This window comes from Chaetodon trifascialis, chromosome 21 (genome assembly GCF_039877785.1).
Source record: "Chaetodon trifascialis isolate fChaTrf1 chromosome 21, fChaTrf1.hap1, whole genome shotgun sequence".
In the NCBI taxonomy this organism is placed as follows: Eukaryota; Metazoa; Chordata; class Actinopteri; order Chaetodontiformes; family Chaetodontidae; genus Chaetodon; species Chaetodon trifascialis.
Genome location: NC_092076.1, coordinates 7,820,546 through 7,842,963, shown reverse-complemented (window position 1 = coordinate 7,842,963; position 22,418 = coordinate 7,820,546). Strand labels below are relative to the sequence as shown.

The 22,418-nt window shown below is 42.2% G+C and overlaps 1 protein-coding gene across 1 annotated transcript; it reads left to right on the top strand.

The window, feature by feature from the left end:
- The first annotated feature begins 806 nt into the window (after nt 1-806).
- Nucleotides 807-22,118, top strand: polr3a (polymerase (RNA) III (DNA directed) polypeptide A). The gene is made up of 31 exons (XM_070990953.1): nt 807-999; nt 1,578-1,713; nt 2,516-2,653; nt 3,111-3,282; nt 3,372-3,526; nt 3,955-4,194; nt 4,512-4,674; nt 4,931-5,067; nt 5,158-5,261; nt 5,349-5,490; nt 6,003-6,143; nt 6,286-6,355; nt 7,169-7,296; nt 7,376-7,514; nt 8,078-8,242; nt 8,402-8,574; nt 9,172-9,283; nt 10,642-10,760; nt 11,224-11,361; nt 11,789-11,959; nt 13,607-13,720; nt 15,346-15,432; nt 15,522-15,604; nt 16,174-16,344; nt 16,770-16,863; nt 16,990-17,082; nt 19,002-19,166; nt 19,310-19,474; nt 20,910-21,041; nt 21,136-21,268; nt 21,347-22,118. The coding sequence occupies exons 1-31, from the start codon at nt 956-958 to the stop codon at nt 21,493-21,495; spliced, it is 4,173 nt and encodes a 1,390-aa protein (XP_070847054.1). The 5' UTR covers nt 807-955; the 3' UTR covers nt 21,496-22,118.
- Nucleotides 22,119-22,418: the final 300 nt, after the last annotated feature.

Below are 22,418 nucleotides of genomic sequence, written 5' to 3'. Positions count from 1 at the left end.
TGGGAAGAGTTTTTCCTTATGTTGTGAGCATAATTGAACCACTGTGTTTCCCCTTGGTTCCAGTCTTTATGCTAAGCTAAGATAAACACCTGAGTCAAGCTCCATACTTCATACATAAAGAGACAAAAATGGAGTCTCAGGCTTCTCATCTTGCTCTTGGCAAAAGGTGAATAAGCACATTTCTTAAAATGACATATTATTCCTTTGAGACAAGACAAGTTTGACTGTAAATTCAAAATGAGCCCTACATATCTAAATAAATTACTTTAAAATATTTGTTGTTGTTGTTGTTGTAGTAGTAGTAGTAAAGTAATATTACACATTTTGGCCATTAGGTGTCAGCACTCACTTGATACTGAGAGTGCTCGTGCTCCAGTGACTTGTCTTTCTTGCTGTTGTTGTGCACAGGCTTGTGCTGCATTCATGAACTTTTTGTAAGATAGGGTGTCCTTGCATTTCGGCCTGAATACTGTTTTCTGTGGCTTTACTAGCGGATTCCGCATATTCTAGTGGATCTATAAATCGAATTAACAACAAAATAGACGACACAATCAAATTAGTCTTTGGTATTTTAATATATATTAAACAGACATGTTTCTTTACAGCTCTAAGTTGAGAACAACTGTATAAGTTCAGGTTCTAAATATCACATTAGTCAGAACACTTATCATCCGATGAAACATCACAATACGTTTCTTCTTTCTCCCTGAAAATCACATCCCGTCAACGTTTTGACGAGTGTGATATTCAGATTACCGATTGAAATGAAGGCAGCTCCACTGTGGGTTACATGCTATCGTCAACACATTGCATGTTGCAGGCTGCTAGCATGCCCACAACATGGAAATGCGAACTGACAGCGTGCCGGTTATATGTAAAGTCTAACCTCGTGGAATGAGGACATAAAACATATTTAATTAGTCCTGTTGTTATTTGTTTAGGAGAAGCTGCCACAATGGTGAAGGAGCAGTTCAGAGAGACGGATGTGGCCAAAAAAATGTGAGTTAAACGCACTACTAGCTAGCTAGCTAGCTCGCCGGTTAGCCAGTATCAGTCAGTTTGCAACGTGACTAATAATAACAAGTTGTTGAAGTTAGCACGAACATATTAAAGAGGATACGGTGGCCTTACCAAACTGCCAAATAATTCAGTGGTGTTAAAGTTAACTAGATGTAGTTCTGATACTGAGGTTAACATGAGTAAACCATCTGTAGTATGAAGAGACATGCTTGCCAAACACAAACATGTGACGTTGAGTTTAATAATTTTATCGGCATAGTAGCTACGAGTGTCGATCAAGACACTGAAAGCAACGATAATGGTGCGTGGTGAACACGCATTAGTCGACAGTTAGTGTCAAATTAGTAGTTTTTTAATAGTAGTTCCTGTAAACTTCGCAGCCCTGATTATCAATCCTAGAAGGATGTGTTTCAGCAGGAATATTAGCATTATATCCTGGAAATTTCTCATATTTTTGCTCAGGGCCTGCGCACTTAGTTTGGCCAAGCAGTGCTGCAGATAAAGATTTAACTCTGTCATTTTCTTTGCTTTGCTTTGCTGTTTATTCTTGTTTACAGAAGCCACATCTGCTTTGGGATGAAATCTGCTGAGCAGATGCGTCAACAAGCCCACATCCAGGTGGTCAGTAAGAATCTGTACAGCCAAGACACCAAACACACACCACTGCCCTATGGAGTGCTGGACCACCGGATGGTAATGCATGGACACTACCGCTCTTTTAAATATCTCTCAACATAATTTCTTTTCAGTCATGACAAGGTCAGACACATACATACATATCTCTTATGTGTGTTAGTTGGTCTGCCAGACCGTCTTATGGAAGGTGTAGTCCATTAGTGGGACAGGTCTCTAAATTATATCATGGATTTTTTTGGCTCCCCATGTGCCTCAGTGTTCCTTAGTTCCTAGATCCAAACTTGTGACCGCAGATGACCGGGCCTTTGCTATTAGAGCCCCCAGACTGTGAAACACTCTGCATATAAAGGCCACTGACAGGTTAATGGAGTCTGTGCCACGTTAAAAAACCTTTAAAAAACACTTGCACACGCTGGTGGTTTCATAAGTTGCTGCCTGCAATTTCCTCTTGGTTTTATTTGTCTTTTAAATTGTGTGTTTGTTATATTGCTTATGTTCTTGAGTATGTGTTTCCATTTTCTAAATTGTATTTTGCTTGCTTGCTGTTTTCATGCTGCGCACTAAAGCGTTTTTATAATCAACTGAGACGCACGGTGTAACCGCTGTTTGGAAAAGTGCAGTACAAATAAAGTTAACTTGAAGATCAGATTGTTCGCCTCTCGTCTTAAAATTTACTTTTCTAGAAAAGCGTGGATGAATATTTAGTACGTTGCTGGGTTTTCTCTTTCCACTGATGTCATTTTACATTTTAACTTGTAACGTTATTTTATATCTAACATTATGTTATGAAATAACATCGTGTGTTGCTGTCCCACCTTCGTACTACAGGCTCACCTCTCTGCTTTCATGTTTCCTGCAGGGCACCAGCGAAAAGGACCGACCCTGTTTGACGTGTGGGAAGAACCTGGCAGATTGCTTAGGACATTATGGCTACTTGGATCTGGAGCTGCCATGTTTTCATGTTGGCTATTTCAAAGCCATCATAGGAATCCTGCAGGCAAGTTTCTAGTGTAATGCAATAATAAAAAAAAAAAGAAATGAGTATATGTATATATCAATAGTCATTTGAAGACCATATGAAATGGTCAGGAGACCAAAATTCAGTCACAAGGCTCATTTTCTTCTACAGTGTGAGGGAAGAAGCACAGGTAACATTGACAAGAAAAATACCTCCAACTGGAATGCAACAAGCAGAAATGTCATTTTTCCATTAGGTGTCACTAGACCATCAAAATTAGAACAGGTGGAATATGCTGCTTTTTGTGTATGTTTCAGCTCAGTCTTTTTTATCTTCTGAGTAAATATGTGTATAAATCACTTTTATCAATATTTGTGAATTTGTTTTTATTGTTTTTTTTATAGTTTCTAACAATTTTTCCAACAACGCAGCCATGATTTCTCCTTTTAGTAATTCAGTTGCGTCGTTCTGATGTGGTATTTCATCATGTCTCCAGATGATTTGCAAGACATGTTCAAGCATAATGCTGACCAAGGAGGAGAAACTGCAGTTCATGGATCACTTGAAGAGGCCCAACCTGGCCTATCTCCAGAAACGAGGCTTGAAGAAGAAGATCTCGGATAAATGCCGCAAAAGGACAATCTGTCTGAGCTGTTCAGCTTTCAACGGTGAGAAAAGGCATTTTCATTTCTGATGAACTTTTTGTGCAAGCCGTCCTGGTGCAGTAGCTGAATCAAATGTCTCTCTTACTCCTCAGGACCAGTGAAAAAGTGCGGCCTGCTTAAGATCATCCATGAGAAGTACAAAACAACCAAGAAGGTGGTGGATCCTTTCGTGTCAGAGTTCCTGCAGTCCTTTGATATCGCCATCGAGCACAACAAAATGGTCGAACCTCTACTGAGCAGAGCACAGGTGAATTTTGTCAATGCTATGTGTTGTGGGCGCGTAAATCTTCTGTTACAGTATATGTAAATTAATATCAGGCTAACAGTATATATCACAGTATAGTAATTGTTATATAAATTTAATGAAGAAACACATGAGCATAGCCACAATGTCAAAGAAAAAGTGGAATATCAAACCATCATATTAGTCAGCGTCTTAATCTTCTGTATTTATTGTTCAATGACATAATTCCTCATGTAAATCTGAAAAAAACTTACCACAATACCAGAGACGTTTGGCTTATTTTACTAGATGAAATAAGGGTGTTGCATCCTGTGTAATCACAGTTATATTAGTCAAGTATTAAGTAAGTATTATTATCAAAAAGGTTTAGTCCCAGCTAGAAGTCCTGTGGAAGCTTGAATTTTGCCTCATTTCATCTTGATCCTCTCCAGGAAAACCTGAACCCTCTGGTGGTGCTGAACATGTTCAAGAGGATTCCCCAAGAAGACATTCCCCTGCTGCTGATGAACCCTGAGGCAGGGAAGCCCGCTGACCTCATCCTCACCCGTCTCCTGGTGCCTCCTCTCTGCATACGACCCTCTGTGGTCAGCGACCTTAAGTCGGGCACCAATGAGGACGACCTCACCATGAAGCTCACCGAGATCATTTTCCTCAACGATGTAATCAAAAAGGTAAGTGTCTGCAGGGTATCTGCAAGGGCTTCAGGCGCTTTTGAGTGTACTTCAGACTGAAAGATTGATCTCATTTAAAAATAATGAGCTTTGGTGGTACAGCTGGCCATAAGCTGCTGGTATCATCAGCCCTCTAGCAAAGAAAAACATTTCAGATTCCAGCAGCTCGAATAAATAAGCTTAGCAAAAATCTGTCCTACGTGTTCAAACCTGCCTAACTGGCCTACACAACAAACAACCCAAACTAAAAATGTCGTAGATGCAGCTATCTGCTGTCTTTTTTTCACTCCAAGTCAACAGACTCTTTTCTCATTTAGCATCGAATGACTGGGGCAAAGACCCAGATGATCATGGAAGATTGGGACTTCCTCCAGCTGCAGTGTGCTCTTTACATCAACAGCGAGCTCTCAGGCATCCCCCTCAACATGGCACCAAAGAAGTGGACCAGAGGCTTTGTGCAGAGACTCAAGGGGAAGCAAGGTATAGCAAATTTTAAAACCTGCCCAATCAAATTTGCCTAATTACTTTATGAACACTTTTCTTAAAAATCTGTTAACTTGCTGTTAGTGTGGTATAAAACATTCACCAAACGGCAGTTTTAGGTACTAATTTCCAAATCGCCATTTAAGTGTTATCGTCTCAAATGTTGCCAGCTTGTGTGAGTTGTAACATCTATCGATTTATCCAACTGAGACACATTTTGTACAATTCTGTACAATTTTCTGTGAAAATTCAGGTCGATTCAGAGGAAACCTCTCAGGAAAAAGAGTGGACTTCTCTGGCAGAACTGTCATTTCTCCCGACCCAAACCTGAGGATCGACGAGGTGGCCGTCCCCGTGCATGTGGCCAAAATCCTGACGTACCCAGAGAGGGTAATCCCTGCTCCATGACTACAACTAATGCACTAAACAACCACTCCCATGACAGAACTGAAGTCATCTAATTTTGCTGCTGTGTTCTAGGTGAACAAAGCCAATCTGGAGCTGATGAGGAAGCTCGTCCGCAACGGTCCCGAAGTTCATCCTGGAGCCAACTTCATCCAGAATCGTCAAACGCAGATGAAAAGGTGAGGCTCGCTGCTTCTGGCCAACATTAAAACCAGCGTTTACCTGATGTGGTTCAGCACCAAAAATGACTCCTCTTTCTCTGTCAGGTTTTTAAAATATGGAAACCGTGAGAAGATCGCTCAGGAGCTGCGGTTTGGCGACGTGGTGGAAAGACACCTGATAGACGGAGACATCGTACTCTTCAATCGTCAGCCGTCTCTGCACAAACTCAGCATCATGGCCCACATCGTGAGTTTTTCATTTTCAGCTGTCGGTATTAGAGATTGTAAGTGAAGCATCAGAAAAATGTCTGTGTTCATTTCCTGATAAGTCTTTAATTACGTCTTTAATTTTGTTGTTTTACACCTCATGATTACTCTTCATGGACCCCGCAGTTTGCTTGCAAACGTAATTTTCAGGCTCGCTGCAGAGACCAGAAGTCGCTGTTTTTATCGGTTCAACAGACAAAGCTCATCAAAATATCCTGCTGGAGAAAACAGGAGAAAAAGCAAAACAAATGTTGGATCTGTATGCACCTTTATGCTCCCATAATAACTTCATTGTCTACTGTGTGGAAGTAATTACGTGTTTTCCACCGATCAGCCAGGTGCTTGACGAGGATCTGTGACAGATGGGAACAAAATGGAAAATTATCGCTGTTATTTTTCCAGTTTAACGTTGTTTTAATTCTGTTCTGTGCTGTAAGTCTTTGTTCAGTTGCTTCTTTATGTGTGACGTTTATACCGTTTCTAAACTCGCAGGCCAGAGTCAAACCTCACAGGACGTTTCGGTTCAACGAGTGCGTGTGCACCCCGTACAATGCCGACTTTGATGGTGACGAAATGAACCTTCATCTTCCTCAGACTGAAGAGGCCAAAGCTGAGGCCCTCGTCTTAATGGGGGTATGTATTATCGCAACACGTGGTCCGCAAGGTATAAGCACACCTATCAGTGTGGACGTTCAGCAATGAAAAGCTGTCTCTGGGAACTGTGTTTTTCAGGCGAAAATGACTGCAATTTGACACAGATTATCTTCTCTTCCAGACAAAAGCTAATCTTGTCACCCCAAGAAATGGTGAACCTCTGATTGCAGCTATTCAGGACTTTCTGACAGGTTGGTGCCGTGATGTGTGGCTGCTAATCGCAGCACTCTGTTTTTATACAATATGAGGCTCCTGGCGCTTTGAGTCACAGGTGAAGAATTGCTTGCCATCGACAGACTGCTGTGGGATGAATATCATGTGCATTTCATGATGAGCAGTGCCTGTGGCATTCATGGACATAATTAAATCTTAAGTAAATAACAGACTTAACTAACTTACTTTAACTTCAGTTTCCACGTCCATGCCTGCTACACATTTTTCCCCAACATGTGAGAACCTGTTTTCAAACCCTGAAATCAAACAAATTCACCAGGAGAACAGAGACATATTTGAGACTCTGAAAATGTGTGGTGCAGCTGTGAAGAAGGAAAACTCAAACATAAAGTAATGTTTGCAGAGATTTTGATTAGTTTGTTAGCCCATCAAAACATTACGCAAAACTTAGTTTCAATCTTGCAAAGCCCTTTTTGTTAGGGACCATAATTTACCACATGAACGTAAGTGCAGTGCAATCAAGTGAGAAGTTGCTTCATTTTCTCATAGACTTCTATACAATTGGACTTCTTTTGCAACCAGTCGCCCTCAGCTGGCTATTAAAAAGAATGCAGGTTTAAGGCACTTTCACTTCACTATTTATACAGTCTGTGCTCTGTTTTTTGTTTTTCAGTTGTGAAATATGGCATGATATTCGTCCTATAAAAAGGGAAAACTGTCATTTCCAGCGCAAACATGTGAAGGAAATTCACTGATGGTATAAGAAAATGTGTGAATAATCCACAGGTGTTGGATAACCATGTTCTACCTGATGTACCTGTTTCTCATAGGGGCCTACCTCCTGACGTTGAAGGACACCTTCTTTGACAGATCAAAAGCCTGCCAGATAGTGGCATCAATCCTTGTGGGCAAAGATGAAAAAGTCAAGGTCTCCCTCCCCCGCCCGGCGATACTAAAGGTACTTCACTGTTGAAGCTTGTTACATAACTTCAATTGTGACCAGCTGCTCACGTTTTGCCCTGCTGTGTGTCCATCAGCCCATGGCTCTGTGGACGGGCAAACAGATCTTCAGTGTCATTCTGAAGCCGAGTAAAGAATGTCCAGTCAAGGCGAACCTGAGGACCAAGGGCAAACAGTACTGCGGCAAGGGAGAGGATCTCTGTCACAACGACTCGTGTGAGTTTCACCAGCACAAACCTCCACTCAACAGACCGAACGAAGAGATCGTGTTTGGCCTCGTCATGTTTCCTGTCGTCCTAACCTTTATTGATTGAGTTATTGAGACAAGCAGAAAAAAACGTTCCCAACATCGTAGTTCTGTCATTTCACAGTAGCATTCGCAGGACAGCATCAGAACTGTCAGACCTTTGTGATGAGGTTTTAGGAGGAGACATTAGAGCTGGGTCATGTGTCACACTACAAATAATAATGTTGATATGTTCCTATCATCACAGTGGCTCCAGTGGAAGTCTGTGCATCATAATGCTGAATTAATGCCCATCCTTAAGAGACTATAAATAAAAAGTGTAGTATGAAATTCCTTAAGAGGACCTACTTATTCATTAGAGTGAATTCTAATTTAAAATGCCACCATAGTCACCTCCCCCTCCCCCCTCTAAGCTGGATGTCTTTCAGCCTTCGTCTGCTCTGTCAAACAGCACCAAAACGCTGCATGTTATTCACCACGGCCACCTTTCTATTCTTGGTCCTAATGATGCCAACTCTTGTCACATTCCCAGTCGTGGTGATCCACAACAGTGAGCTGATGTGTGGTAGCATGGATAAGGGTACCTTGGGATCCGGCTCCAAGAACAACATCTTCTACATCCTGCTGAGGGACTGGGGACAGGTGGAGGCTGCAAATGCCATGTCCCGGCTGGCAAGACTCGCGCCGGTGTATCTCTGTAGGTGGTCTCCAGGGTGTTAACAACTTATCGCGCATACCTGTCAATCGCAGCTGAAACACACCTAGAAATCTATCAAAAAATCAGTGACACTGTAGTAATTTGATCCATTTTAAATCCTCTCCTTGTCTTCCTCCTTTTTAATCGGCCAACTTTCAGCCAACCGTGGCTTTTCTATCGGCATTGGTGACGTGACACCCGGCCAGGGTCTGCTGAAGGCCAAACATGACCTGCTGGAAGACGGTTACAAGAAGTGTGACGAATACATCGAAGCTCTGCGGACCGGCAAGCTGCAGCAGCAGCCCGGCTGCACGGCAGAGGAGACTCTGGAGGTAGGCGAGCGTAGATTCATGCATGGAAAAACATCCAGACGAATCCACATACATCCTCATCACTGCGCCTCGTTCAGTCAGCCACGTGCGCACCACTCCTCATTTAAGCTCTCTCATCTAATGCCTATATTTGCAACTGACACCTTTGCACAGGATGTTAACACCAGGGGTGACTCATCAGTGGCGTGACAGGCTCTGACTCTCATTGAAAATTCAAAAGAGGCTCATTAGAGGGAGAAGTGGTAAATGAGCTTGAAATTAAATTAGTTATGACTTTGTTTGTGAGCTTCCTTTCAGCAACTGAGCTGTGGCGGTCAAAGAAAACAGGCCGGCTGATCGAATAAACAAGACAGTAGATCTTTAGTAGACATGACGCAGTTTGTCTACCAGAAAGCACAGACCATTTGTTTTTTTCAACTGTGAAATGTCATGCTCAGGACGTATCTTTATCACAGCTCTTTACTATCCAATCCTTATGTAGCATTTGTCTTAAAGTCAAATATTTGTATCTGCATTGGCAATAGCCAGTTTGCCAATAAAGGTGTTAATTTGTACAGAAGTTAAAACTTGTTTTATTTTCTATGTCTTCTCCAATAGGCTCTCATCTTGAGAGAGCTGTCCGTCATCAGAGACCGGGCTGGCAGTGCCTGCCTCAGGGAGCTTGACAAGAGCAACAGCCCTCTGATCATGGCTCTTTGTGGCTCCAAAGGTAATCTCCCTGGAGAGGGAACTTAAGATTTAATGAATAGAGTTTGGAGTATAAGATGTTTTCATGAGTGCAGATGAAATGGATGAAACTGTAGAACCACAGCAGGAGCTACAAATGTTGTCATTTTAAGATTATCTTCTTAACTTGTAAAGGCTTTGTTACTCTGACAACAACCTCCAAACACAGGCAGGAGGTGGGTGACACTTAAGAAAATGCTCAGCCTCTTAATCATGTGAACACTGATTTCTAGTGTAGATTTATTTTGGGGGAAGTGGTTCGAAAGACATTGGGTATACGACCTCTGTATTAGTCTTTTTTTTTTTTTTTTTTAAATCCCCTTTCAGAGAGCATTAGGAGATGGAACATTTTTCCATACGTAAGAGGCTCTGACATGAAGTGAAAGATGTCGCTCTGTATGCTGCAGACGGACAATAACATTCTGAAGAGTTTTGACGCTTTTCTCTCAGGTCCTAAACAGTGCGGCCTTCGCTGTAGTCTGCCTATATTCCTGCACAAGGAAGTGTGTTTATTTTCTAGCACTTTCAAGTGTTTTGATCAAAAACAAGCAATTTATCGAGGGCTGTATAGAGGGGAAAAAAAGGTGCGAGAAAGCGAACTAAAGCCTGACGCGGTGTAAAACATAATACAACACAATGTGACGCTCATAACTCTCAATAAGGCTAAAGTTAACTAACAGTTCAGTATCAGTGTGGCTGAGTAACAGCAGAATAATAAATGTTGTTGGTGTGCACCACAATCGTATGCACCATAGCAACAGTATTTCTCAAGTGCAGATCAACATATGGCATTAGATTTTCATAAGAATGGTGACAGTGTGTTTTATAATCTCTACATAATGCCCTCATATATATATATATTTATATACGTCCTTTTATCTTGATCCTGTCTTATCTTACACATATGGCGGTCTCATCTCACAGCTTCACATAAGGATTATTGCCATTGCTGTGTGGTTATGTATTTCCTTTAAATGAAATGTCAGAAAACTGTGCAAGTTTCCACAAACCTCAATTTCTTGGTTTTGTCCGACCAACAGTCCAAAACTCAAAGGTACTCCATGCGTGGGCGTCCTCGTAGCCCGGTGGTTAAGACGCATACAGCACCATGTGATTGCAACGCCCCTCGTTCGATACCAGATGAGGACCATTGTTACACGTCTTTCCCTTTTCTTGCCCCTGTTTCCTGTCTGACTCTGCGATCACTCCCCATGAAATTTCATATCAATCTATAATGATAGAAAGCACAGATCCTGAATTGTAAATATTTGCGTGTGCTCTATTCCTTTGTCTTTCTTTGTATCTCTCACCTTTTTATCTGTCTCCTCTGTGTACACACAGGATCCTTCATTAATATCTCTCAGATGATTGCCTGTGTGGGCCAGCAGGCCATAAGTGGCTCTCGAGTGCCTGACGGTTTTGAGAACCGCTCCCTGCCTCACTTTGAAAAGCATTCAAAAGTAAGATCCAATTTATGTTCTTTAATTATTTTTGCTCTATATTCTCAAAGGGGTCGTACACGTTGTGGCCTGAATGTGCTTTTTGAGATATACAGCTGTTAGTTTTTTGAATTTGTGCTCTGTGGAAAAGCCTTTACAACTGCAGGGTCATTGTCACCTATTTTTATTGAAATGATTGAATCTTCATGCATGATTGTACCCGTGTCTCTCATCCACGTGTGTGCTGACATTGATTATTGTCCTCATCGTGTGACCCCAGCCTCTGCAAAAACAAAACACTCTATTCCGTCTGTGTCTCTGTTCACATCTCAGTTCTTCCAAGGCTCATACTGTTTATAGATGAATAACCAATTAATCAGTCAGTTAATAATATCGACATTGGACAAGAACAATAACAGCTGCAGTCACGTTTCACACACTTCTGGAATATTCAACAGCCTGCTTAATAATGATTTCTCAACAGCTGCCTGCCGCTAAAGGCTTTGTGGCCGACAGCTTCTACTCTGGCCTGACTCCCACAGAGTTCTTCTTCCACACCATGGCTGGTCGAGAGGGTCTGGTGGACACTGCTGTGAAGACTGCAGAGACGGGGTACATGCAGGTAATGGCTGAGGAGGGCCACTCCTGTTGCTATGTTGCTTTCACATAGCTTGATGAAAGTGTGTGTGTTTTGCCTTGATTGTTTGTCCATGAGACTGTGTGGGCATTTGTGCTAGCAGAAATTTGAAGTACTCTGCAGCACAAACTGCGCTGATTGCAGCTATTTCTTCATCATTTATACCAAGCAGTCTAAAATCCAGCCCAAACTTTGTTTTGCCTTGTATGATGCAAAGCATGAAATGGGGCATGGGGCTGCTACAGCCAATCAATCGTTTAATCTTTAATGAACCCAAAACATTCAACTTAAAATGCCATAAAACACTGAAAAGCAGCAAATCTTCACCGAATCTCAGATGTATTTTCAGATACAGAATTTGCCTGGATTGTGGCTGTCGTGTTATTTTGTGGTCCTGCCTGTGTTTGGACAGAGGCGTCTGGTTAAGTCCCTGGAGGACTTATGCTCGCAGTACGACCTGACAGTGCGCAGCTCCACTGGTGACATCATCCAGTTTATTTATGGCGGGGACGGTCTGGACCCTGCAGCCATGGAGGGAAAGGATGAGCCGCTGGAGTTTAAGAGAGTCCTAGACAACATCCGGGTGAGTCATATCTGCCGTTGACAGTTTACGGACCTGCTTGGATTGGTTTTCTTTTTGCTTTCTCTTCACTCTTTGCCCATATTCCTAGTCCAATTCCACTTGGGTTCTGCTGAAATTATTGTCTTATGTTATTGTTTTGCTTGGTCTCTTTTGTCCATATCTCCCCTTTTATGCAAAGTGAATGTGCAGCTCACACTACTGAGTGTTTGACATGCTAATGTTTAGTCTGTAGTCTTTCAGTAAAAAAACAGAAACAAATCTTCTTTGTAAACAGAAGGTCATGCAAATTTACATCCCACAGTGGTCTTGTTTAAAGGAAGAAGCCCTCTTGCCTTCATTTATGCAGGCTCACCAACCTAACCTGAATAAATGAAGCTGAAAGAACTGATATCCTCAAACAAAGGATGGACGTGTTATGAGCCCTGTACAATAATGTGGACATTCATTGAAAAAGCCAAGCTCCTCTGTCTCATAGCATTATGGCCTCTGGGAAGCCTTTTAAATCCATGTTACACTATTTTTTGCTGGTGCTGAGGGAGAACACACACCGGAGTGAATGTTCTCCCACTGTGAGAAGCTTCCTGGCAGCCAGAGAGGCAGCTCATTAGCAGAGGAGCTTCTCATGTGAGAAAACACTGGAGCTGAATAGTTGGAAAAATCATTTTTTACTAATACATCATGCAGCATTTGAGAGCTCAGTTAATTAGATAAAACTGCAGGAAGTTCAAATGGATTTTCTCTGCAGGAAATTGGTCTAGCTGGCTAAGCGATTTGGTCAGTAGTTTACAACCGATTTTCCCGTCAACGTTAATAAAGGAGCTGATATTTCAAGGTTATTTTATTTATTGAGAAGTCATGAAACGATGTTTTCTGCCGCTGTTCAAAGATATCAGTATTTGTGAACAAGGCGGTAAAACAGCCTAGATGTTCAATCATGACAGGAAAGACAGAAAACAGATGTTTTTTTTGTTTCTTTTAAAAGAGAACCTCCTCAGTCATGTTTTTGAGTTTGGCGCAAATTTATATGGCCACACAAGAATTGGGCTGTTTTACAACCGTTATGAAGAAGAGATTGACTGTAGACCCCAGGCGTTTCCATATTTAGTTGTTATTACAGTCTGATGAACAGTCTGCCATCAGTGTAAAATGCCACCTGTGTTTACCACAGCCAGTGAGGTAATTAATACCAGAAGCATGTCTGCAAGAGAAGATTGATCCCGGAGATGATGAGCTCAGCAGGGAAGCCCTCTGCTGCATGTCAATTTGTTATTGACAAGGCATTTTTATTTACATGGCACATTTCATACGCAATGGTGATTCAGTGTGTGTTACAAATTGCACATAGGACCATAAAAGAATCACAGAGAAGATATCAATCATAGTAGTACACAGTCAAATGTGCTTGTCCTCTGATTCTGTTGAATCATGATAATTGTTAACAAATGCACCGGGCAGTAGCTGCAGATCAGAATGAATGTAATGAGAGAAATGTTTCTGTCGATGGGTCATTTTTTTGAGTCGCGTCAGATGCAATGACAATCAGCCATTGTTTTCTGTTAACCCTTGTGTGAGGGAGCAGCCAGGAGCTGCTGACCCGTGAGTGAGTGCGGTGTGAGTGGCTCCCAGTAATCTCCTTTTGATTCCCAGGCGGTCTACACATGTCCAGATGAGCCTGCTCTCAGCCAAAACAAGCTGGTCCTCACTGCAGATGCGATCATGAAGAGAGCTGACTTCCTCTGCTGCAGAGACAGCTTCTTGGAGGTAACGCAATCACAGCGCAGCAGAGTTATCAAAGTTCTAATTCTTTTTCATCATTCAACAAAAGCATTTTGTCAAATTCCCTTTATTTCAGTTCAGGTTGGAGATACATTGTGTTTACTGAAAGTAGCTTGCCAAGGTGAAATGCTTCATGCTCAGATAAGATGTAGCTGATCAGTAGAAAAAAATATGCTATTAAGCATTCTCTCAAGAACTCTATCAAGGTTGAACAGTCTCTAAAATGTTTCTTTCAGTCATGAAGTTAAGTGGAATCAGTGGGTCTTTAGAAAATGCGCAATAATCTAAAAGGACCTGTTGTATCTCACAGATTCAGATGACATTCCTGACTCTGCTCCATCAAAACAAATCTGTCTTTCTTCAAAAGACGCTGACAATCTTACACCAAATCTCCGAGAAAGTTTTTGAGAAGTCCCACTAAAAAAAAGACAACATGCTGCCTTCAGACCACTGAGCAGAACAAAGCTAGCTGCTACATTAGGACTGGACCGAAACCACCTCCTGTCATGTCAAGGGTCTTGCTGTGTTTGTCTTGGTCAGCACCCGAGTGATTACTGCGTTCACACCTGCCCCGTTGAATCGCACCAAAGGGGATAACGAACCAGAGTGCGATTTCACCAGATAAATACATGCAGGTGTGAAAATGGCATACAACTTGAAGCAGATGGATGATTCTCTCGTAAAGCTCTCGATGGTGTTAAGCGTTTCTTGTCCATAAATGTTGCTGAAACCCTATTTCAGATGGATTCACCATAAGGAAATGACCACCTGTATTTCAAAATAAATCTTTCTTTATTGGGAAAAAAAAGCACAAGAAAACATCTATTAAAATTTTTTTAAAGTTAGGTGCTGTGACAGTCAGCCCATTGTTGTTCAAGGTTTTATATTCGTGTGTACTTTTTAGTTAACTTGAATAGCAAATATTTGTTGACCAATGGTGCAGTAACAGTCTGGCTAATGGTGCAGAGGGAAAAATCATTCCACCTCCCGCCACCGTGGCGCATTGCTGCTGCCGTATACCAAGTACACAAGAAAACCTGATTTATAGTGTGTCCTTGGACAGAGTGTGTCTTTATTGGCTATTTCCAGTGTGCCGTAATGATGAATAACATAACAATTAATAGCTTTTAGTAATTAGTAATTGTCATTGTATGAACTCAGTCACTTCCATGCAGTTACTTGAGTGGCGGCAGTAAAACATGTGAACCTTTCTCCTGTTTGTGAAGGAGTTAACTGACACAGGCTCAGAGAAGTACCTGGAGGTATAGTGACAGCATGCCGGACTGTGGGTGAACTGAATCGAGAATGGTGTGTCAGTGAGAGTTGAAACAGATGAATAATTTATTCAGTAACCCTGTTATTGCTCTCATAAAATAGCGTGTCACTGTGCTTGGATTCATGCCTTGACACCTGACAGCTGTCTTTAAAGCACTGCTGGTTTTTTAAAAGGGGCTGCTCAGCGTGACTTACTGCGGCGCTGCGTTCTCCGCGTCTTAACTGCAATAATAACTGCATGAGATGTGTAGCATGTGTTAAACAGCATACTGGTTTGTGCTCAAACATATTACAAAGCCTTTTCGACCTCTGAAAGTCTCCTCCCTCAACTGTAGGAGATAAGGAAATTTATTAAGAGCATCTCAGAAAGGATTAAGAAGACCAGAGACAAGTACGGCATCAACGACAATGGCACCAGCGAGGTAGGCACCACACACCTTGGATTAAATGTGCATTTATCCTTCGGCCTGGCTGCATCTCAAACTGCTCGTCTGTCTACTTTATACTGCAGCCAAAAGTTCTCTACCAGCTCGACCGCATAACTCCTACCCAGCTGGAGAAATTCTTGGAAACCTGTCGAGACAAGTACATGAGGTACAATGCTCACATCACTGTTCGGTACCGAGCCAGTCGCTGCGTGACGTGGGCGTGAATGTCGGATTGTAAGTTTTAGTTTTTCAGGAAAATGACAGAGATTGACGGACACAGCCTCCCCAATTCTGCAAGTTGTAAGAACAAGGTGTACAGAGTGTTCAGCCAACTGACATGCAGTATCAACTGTAAAGACTGATTATCCCCTCTGGCACAGCAAACATCATTTATTATACTAATTAGCAAGACTTTCTCTGTTAATTGTGCCATTTTGCGAACTGTTTTCAGGATCGTAGGTGGCCAGGAGCAGCAACTGCATGCTGTCTGAAAGCACATTAAGAGCCAGAGTTATCCCTCTTCATCCTGAGGGGGACGTGGATGTCTGTACCAAATTTCATGATGATGCTTTCATGAGTTTCACTCAAAAACACTACCGCCATTGCTGTCCCAGGAGCCATTAGCATGACTTAAAAGTGCCTGTGAAGCTGTGTTGGCGCTGGAAACGGTGCTTTTAAAACCATATTTTCTGCATCACCTCTGATCCTGTCTCTTATCATGTGTTTACCGTCTAGAGCTCAGATGGAGCCGGGCTCAGCAGTAGGGGCTCTTTGCGCCCAGAGCATTGGAGAGCCTGGCACTCAGATGACCCTGAAAACCTTCCACTTTGCTGGCGTCGCGTCCATGAACATCACTCTGGGGGTTCCTCGCATCAAAGAGATAATCAATGCTTCCAAGAATATCAGGTATGACGTGTAATTACGCAGGTGTTTCTTTATGTTCCCTGTGTCGGACGAGCAGAGGAGCACAAGAAGCTTTTTGATCTCTCAAAGGTAGATACAGCCTTTGTCTCGCCGTTTCTGGGAAATCATTGGACATTATTGATGCCAGATGGAGCACAGAGTCATTCATGGCCGCTGAATAGAAGCAAGTCTCATGTTTAACATTTGCTGCCAGATTTAATTGCTTTTTTAGCCAGTTCTGCAGCTCCAGAGGACCTAAGCCACTTTCAGAGAGCCGTAACGGTGATCAGTCGCCTAGACTCTGAATCATTGCTGTTAGCAAAATGTGCTCTGCTGGGCCTCAGAAATGTTCCCCACGTGCCACAGTAATGAATACGTCCCTAATTTGTTTTGAATAATCTATTGAGAGCTCTTTACTCACCACTCAGCACCCCTATAATCACTGCTCATTTGGATGTGGAAGACGACGCTGACTTTGCCCGGCTGGTGAAGGGGAGGATTGAGAAAACTCTTCTGGGAGAGGTATTTCAGCGAATTTTGCTCACATCTCGAGTTTTTCTCTTTATTAATAAATTGGTGCCATTATATAAAAGGAGTAGACTGAAGGAGGTGCTATGTGAGGCACTGATTTCTTGCTGTCCTCCACAGATTTCTGAATACATAGAGGAGGTTTTTCTTCCAGATGACTGTTTCATCCTGGTGAAGTTATCACTGGAGAGAATAAGGCTGCTGCGACTGGAGGTACCACTGCTTCTCATCTTTTTTACTGACACAACGGGCTTGTTTCAACCTCGGTCTTCTTTTGTAGTTTCTGCCATGATATCTATCTGTTGTGATAAAACGGTATTCATCAAAAAAATTGTGAAGATCTGGGAACATGGAGACAACACCACAACTGACTGTTAAAGGCTTCTTTTCAGCAATTAACTTGGTGAATACCGTTATTTTTACCAAAAGCAACAATGGCCAGAACTATGAAAATTAGCCAAATTTGTAAATTAGAAGGTTAGAAAAAACCAAAGTAATTCTTTAAAATCACCTTGAAACTTCTGAAACAGGAAATAACACATTGTTTTTCTTCCACATTAAAAGCTGAATTCATAAGCGATAACACAACTTCTTGCTGAATTCAACTCACTCAGGGGCTTTGCTGCTTTGACCAGTCATTATTGAGTCAGTTGTCTGACTCCCTGACTCTTTTTTTTTTAGTTTTGGTCACAGACAAACATTTTAATGGCTTTATCAAGAGTGAAAGAAGATGTAGACACATTGCGCCCCATCAGGAGGTATGCTTGTTGTTTCCTGCGATATTTGCTCTCAGTTAGATCACCTCTTTACAGGAACAGCTTGACTTTTTGGAAATGGGCTCGTTCACTTTGTTGACTTGGAAGAGAAGATACCAGTTTCATGCCTGTACAGTAAATATGAAGCCATTACCAGCAGCTGTTCAGCTTAGCATTTAGACTGGAAACGGGAAGTGTAAAAGGTGGACCTACCAGCACCTCTGAAGCTCTTGTTTAATCCTTTAAAAAAAAATAGGTGTGAAGATGATTGGTTTTGTGTGAGGCAGGTTTTTTTAACCTTTGTGCAGGGCCAGACAATCTGTTTGCTCCTGTTTCCAGTCTTTTTATGCTAACCGTCTGCTTGCGGTTGAACTATTCCTCGTAGCGGCTGACTTGACAATCTTGAAAATGAAGAGATCTTCATCTGAAGAAGCCCCTTTAATGAGAAGAGAAATATTACAAGTCCAGTTGCGCTTGATTGAGCCCTCCTTGGATAATATTGTTCTTGAATTTTCTCAGACAAAGGAGAGTTAACAAATTACATTTGCCACCTATTCAGCAAAAATTGCATAGCCTCGCTTTACTGATGTATTTAAAAGAAATTTCATTTGGCAAAATGAGTAGAGATTTGTATGATTTGCTTTGCCATGGTTACAAATTAATCCTCAAGGCGTTTGGCCTGGTTATATAATGGCTATCCGTGACTTTTATCCTTTATTTTGGAGTTAAAATAACCGTGAAGCCATGAAGTCTTTGTTCCTCTACATAATGCAACACGTGAAGGCTCCATTGCTTTAAGGACAGCTGAGTTCCCTCTCAGTTTACTTTCTGACAGTCACTACATTTACATGCAGTCAATATTCGGGTTTCTGAATAACCTGTTTACATACGTGAGCAAACAGGGGTAATCAATTGGGATATCCCGATCAAAACCCACCACCAGTACTTGACACTATTCTGTCTGACTTTCTTCATTCATGGAAGGCGAGAACGTGAAGAAATAGGAAATGGAGCCGGAGCTGTGCCATCCATATCCATGCTACCTGCACTCAAAAGACCAAGATTCCTTGCGAATAGAACATAAGCAGAACACAGATTAATGTTCCACTCGATGGGGATATTCTGATAGGCGTATACACGACCAAAAATTCGGGTTAGAAAAGGAGTAACCCAGGGGTCATATTCGGGTTTTTAATATCAGCATATTCCGGTTTTTCAAAAGGGTTATTGGTGGCCGTGCGCAACCGGGTTATTGCTGATATTCCGGTTATGAAAGGGTTACTTGACTGCATGTAAACGTAGAGAGTGTGGAAATGCTCCATTATAGATGACTGCTTTTGCATGTTTACAATTTGCCTTTGATTTCCTTTTTTTCAGGTAAACGCAGAAACGGTGCGTTACTCCATCTGCATGTCTAAACTGCGAGTGAAACCGGGAGACATCGCTGTGCACGGCGAGGCGGTGGTGTGCGTGTCTCCACGAGAGAACAGCAAGAGCTCCATGTACTACGTGCTGCAGTCACTGAAAGAGGAGCTTCCTAAGGTGAGAATCTGCCGTGTGTCCCGTGCAGCCTGGCCTTGCCTGACAGGAATCAAACACTGTGAAAGGACAATTCCTCTGGCAACACGCTGTGAGCACTTCTCCTTTTTTAACCGTCACCGTTGTTCTCATTTCTGACTTGAAAGGTGGTGGTTCAAGGTATACCCGAGGTGGCCCGAGCTGTCATCCACATTGACGAGCAGAGCGGCAAAAACAAGTACAAACTCCTGGTGGAGGGCGACAACCTGAGAGCTGTCATGGCAACGCACGGCGTGAATGGAAGCAGGACCACCTCAAACAATACGTATGAGGTACCAGTCCAGGGAGATCTAGATCCAGTGGTGCTGTAGCTTGGATTAGATGCGTCCTTGTTTTGATGACACTTCTCCCCTACATCTGTCACATGAATTCACATGAGTCTGAACTGATTCCCATGTGTTGAACATACCTGCATGGATTTCCTTTACACATAAACCAATAAATAAAACAGAGGCCAAGGCAGTTTGAGACAGATCCAGTTCAAGCAGTAGCCCGCTTTTTATGATGTTATATTTCTAGTTATTGGCTGATTTGGTAAAGGATAGCATTAACGCTAAAATGTTATCTTAGAGATGGCGAGAATACCTCAGAGTTCAGTTGAGCTGTTCTTGGCTGTTTGTGGCTTAAACAACAGTTCAAGCAAGTTCATGATGTGAGACTTTAAGGCTCTGTGTCTGCTTTTAGATGGACATGCTCGGGCTGTCACAGTGATGGCGTTGCAGCTGACAGTTAATCATCCTAAACTTAATTGAGAACCTGTTCTACATTAGTGAGGTCTGACAGCCAAGCTCCTTTTTTCCACGTTGTTTCCTGACATTTGAACCGTGTGCTCAGTGAACAGTTTATTCGCCTCGACCAGCTGATGGAAACACACTGAAGTTACTTTTCATTTGCTGCAGCATGTGTAACACTAGTCAGATTTCCATCCACGTTGCACAAATTTTAACCGAATTTACAGAAAATTGTCAAAACAAAATGCAAAGTAATGTGCGTTTCTATCCACGAGCGCCATACGAATAATGCGATTAAACGCTTGGTTGTGCTGATTCTGCACCCTCAGCAGTAGAAGTCAGAGGCGTGATCACGTTATCCCACCTCGGGTGCAACAGGTTGTGTTCCCAAGTCATTTATTTCCCATAAAACTCTCAAAAAGGGAAGACACCTGAACATCATGGGGCCAGGAATAATGTAGACTGTGTTATACTGAGATGTGTTTCTAATGTGCTCTACCTGCATCGATAGAAAGGGGATGGACAGAACAATAGAAACAGCTCTTAGTATAACGATATGCAAACTGCAGCCTCCAAAACGACAGTGGGGTCTGAATGGGGTCCGACATACAACCATAACATGATACGTGGTCAGACCTGCCCCGCTTGTTTTCAGCTGCATCTGATTCTCTGATTTGTATAGAGAGATTTTTCGATGATGCGCTTTGTCTCAGCGGCAATACAGACAAAGGAAATGAGTGTTATTATTGCTGCTGTGTGGACCGTGTCTGACAAGGCTGACAGTCAGTTTCCCCTCCAGAGCTGCAAAGTGAGACTTGCATTTTGAAACACATCCAGTGTTGAAAACAATGAATGGAAGCTGATTAAAAGTTAAACCTTTACAGTAGAATATAGAATTACTATAATTGAACTGACGTAAGTTTCCATGTGATTGATTTATTTTGTTAATGCATTGACTTCCTGTGTATTCTTCTAGGTTGAGAAGACCCTGGGTATTGAGGCAGCTCGATCCACCATCATCAATGAGATTCAGTACACCATGGTGAACCACGGAATGAGCATCGACCGGCGTCACGTCATGCTTCTGGCAGACCTAATGTCCTATAAGGTGTGACCAGTAAACCTCTCGATGCATGTCTTCATCATGTTTGTGCACTGAGAAGTCATTTCACGGGTGCGCGTGCTGTCTTCTGCCCATCAAGGCGGAGATACTGGGGATCACCAGGTTTGGTTTAGCCAAAATGAAGGAGAGTGTCCTCATGCTGGCTTCCTTCGAGAAAACGGCCGATCATCTGTTCGACGCCGCCTACTTCGGACAAAAGGACTCTGTCTGCGGTAAGCTTCCTCTCCGGTATGAATCACTTCACTCTTTGACTTCACTGGGTCTCAACATATCCTGTGTTGCTGTTTCAGGTGTGTCTGAGTGCATCATTATGGGGATTCCTATGAATATTGGAACAGGACTGTTCAAACTTCTACACAAGGCTGACAAGGACCCCTCTCCTGTCAAAAGGCCTCTCCTCTTTGACAGCGCAGACTTCCATATATCTCTGGTCACATAGCATTTCCGCCTGCTCTCTACAGACATGTCAAGATTATCTTCAGCAAATACAGAAGTGCCTGCCGAGGAGTCAGATAATTTCTTTTTGAGGGATGAGACAGAAAACAGGATTATGTCGTCTTTTTCTCTGCGCACCGGGTGAACGTTGCATTTCAGATTCAGTTGGCGGAAGTGCTTATTGCTTCAGTTTAAATCTGATAAACCATGTGGGGAATACAGAAGACTTCACACATGTTCTTTACTGCATTTCAGGCTTTTTCACTTGATTATAAACAGTGCGTTTCCTCTTCCAGTAAGATGTTACATTATGTTCCCTCGGTGGAGTGTATATCATGCTCCACATGCAGCAGACTTGAGAAATATTTCCCCTTAATAATGAAGCGGAGTCAGTGCCTTTTTGTTTGGCATTTAGTTTTGCATTATAGTATGAAGTGTTTATTAGCGTTGCAGCTTCAGTTTGCCAAGAAAGCCTTTTCACTCACAGTGAAAAGCCTGAGGTTTGTCTTTGTTTTCATGCAGGATTCAGATCAGCAGCGGTTTGTTGAGGTCGAAATTTTCCATCCTTTATGGAGCCTTTTCTTATATTAGTGTAATAATGTATATAATGTAATAAAATAAATGACCAAGAAAATGAAGTCATTTTCTTTTGTAAATGCGTTGAGTTGAAGGCCAGAACTGTTTACTGTTGTCTGATCAGTGTCTAAAGGCAGTAACATCGAGATTTTTTTTAAATAGACTTGTTGAGCCGACGTGTCCACCACTTTAGTGGATTATCAGGAAATATCATGCAGACATTCATAATCCCCAGATGACCTTTTGACTTTTCTTCTGGCGCCACCATGAGATTGATAGTTATGATTTTTAGTGAAATGTTATTGGATGTTAACTATTCATCTAATCATCAACATTCCAGTTGGTGCTTTA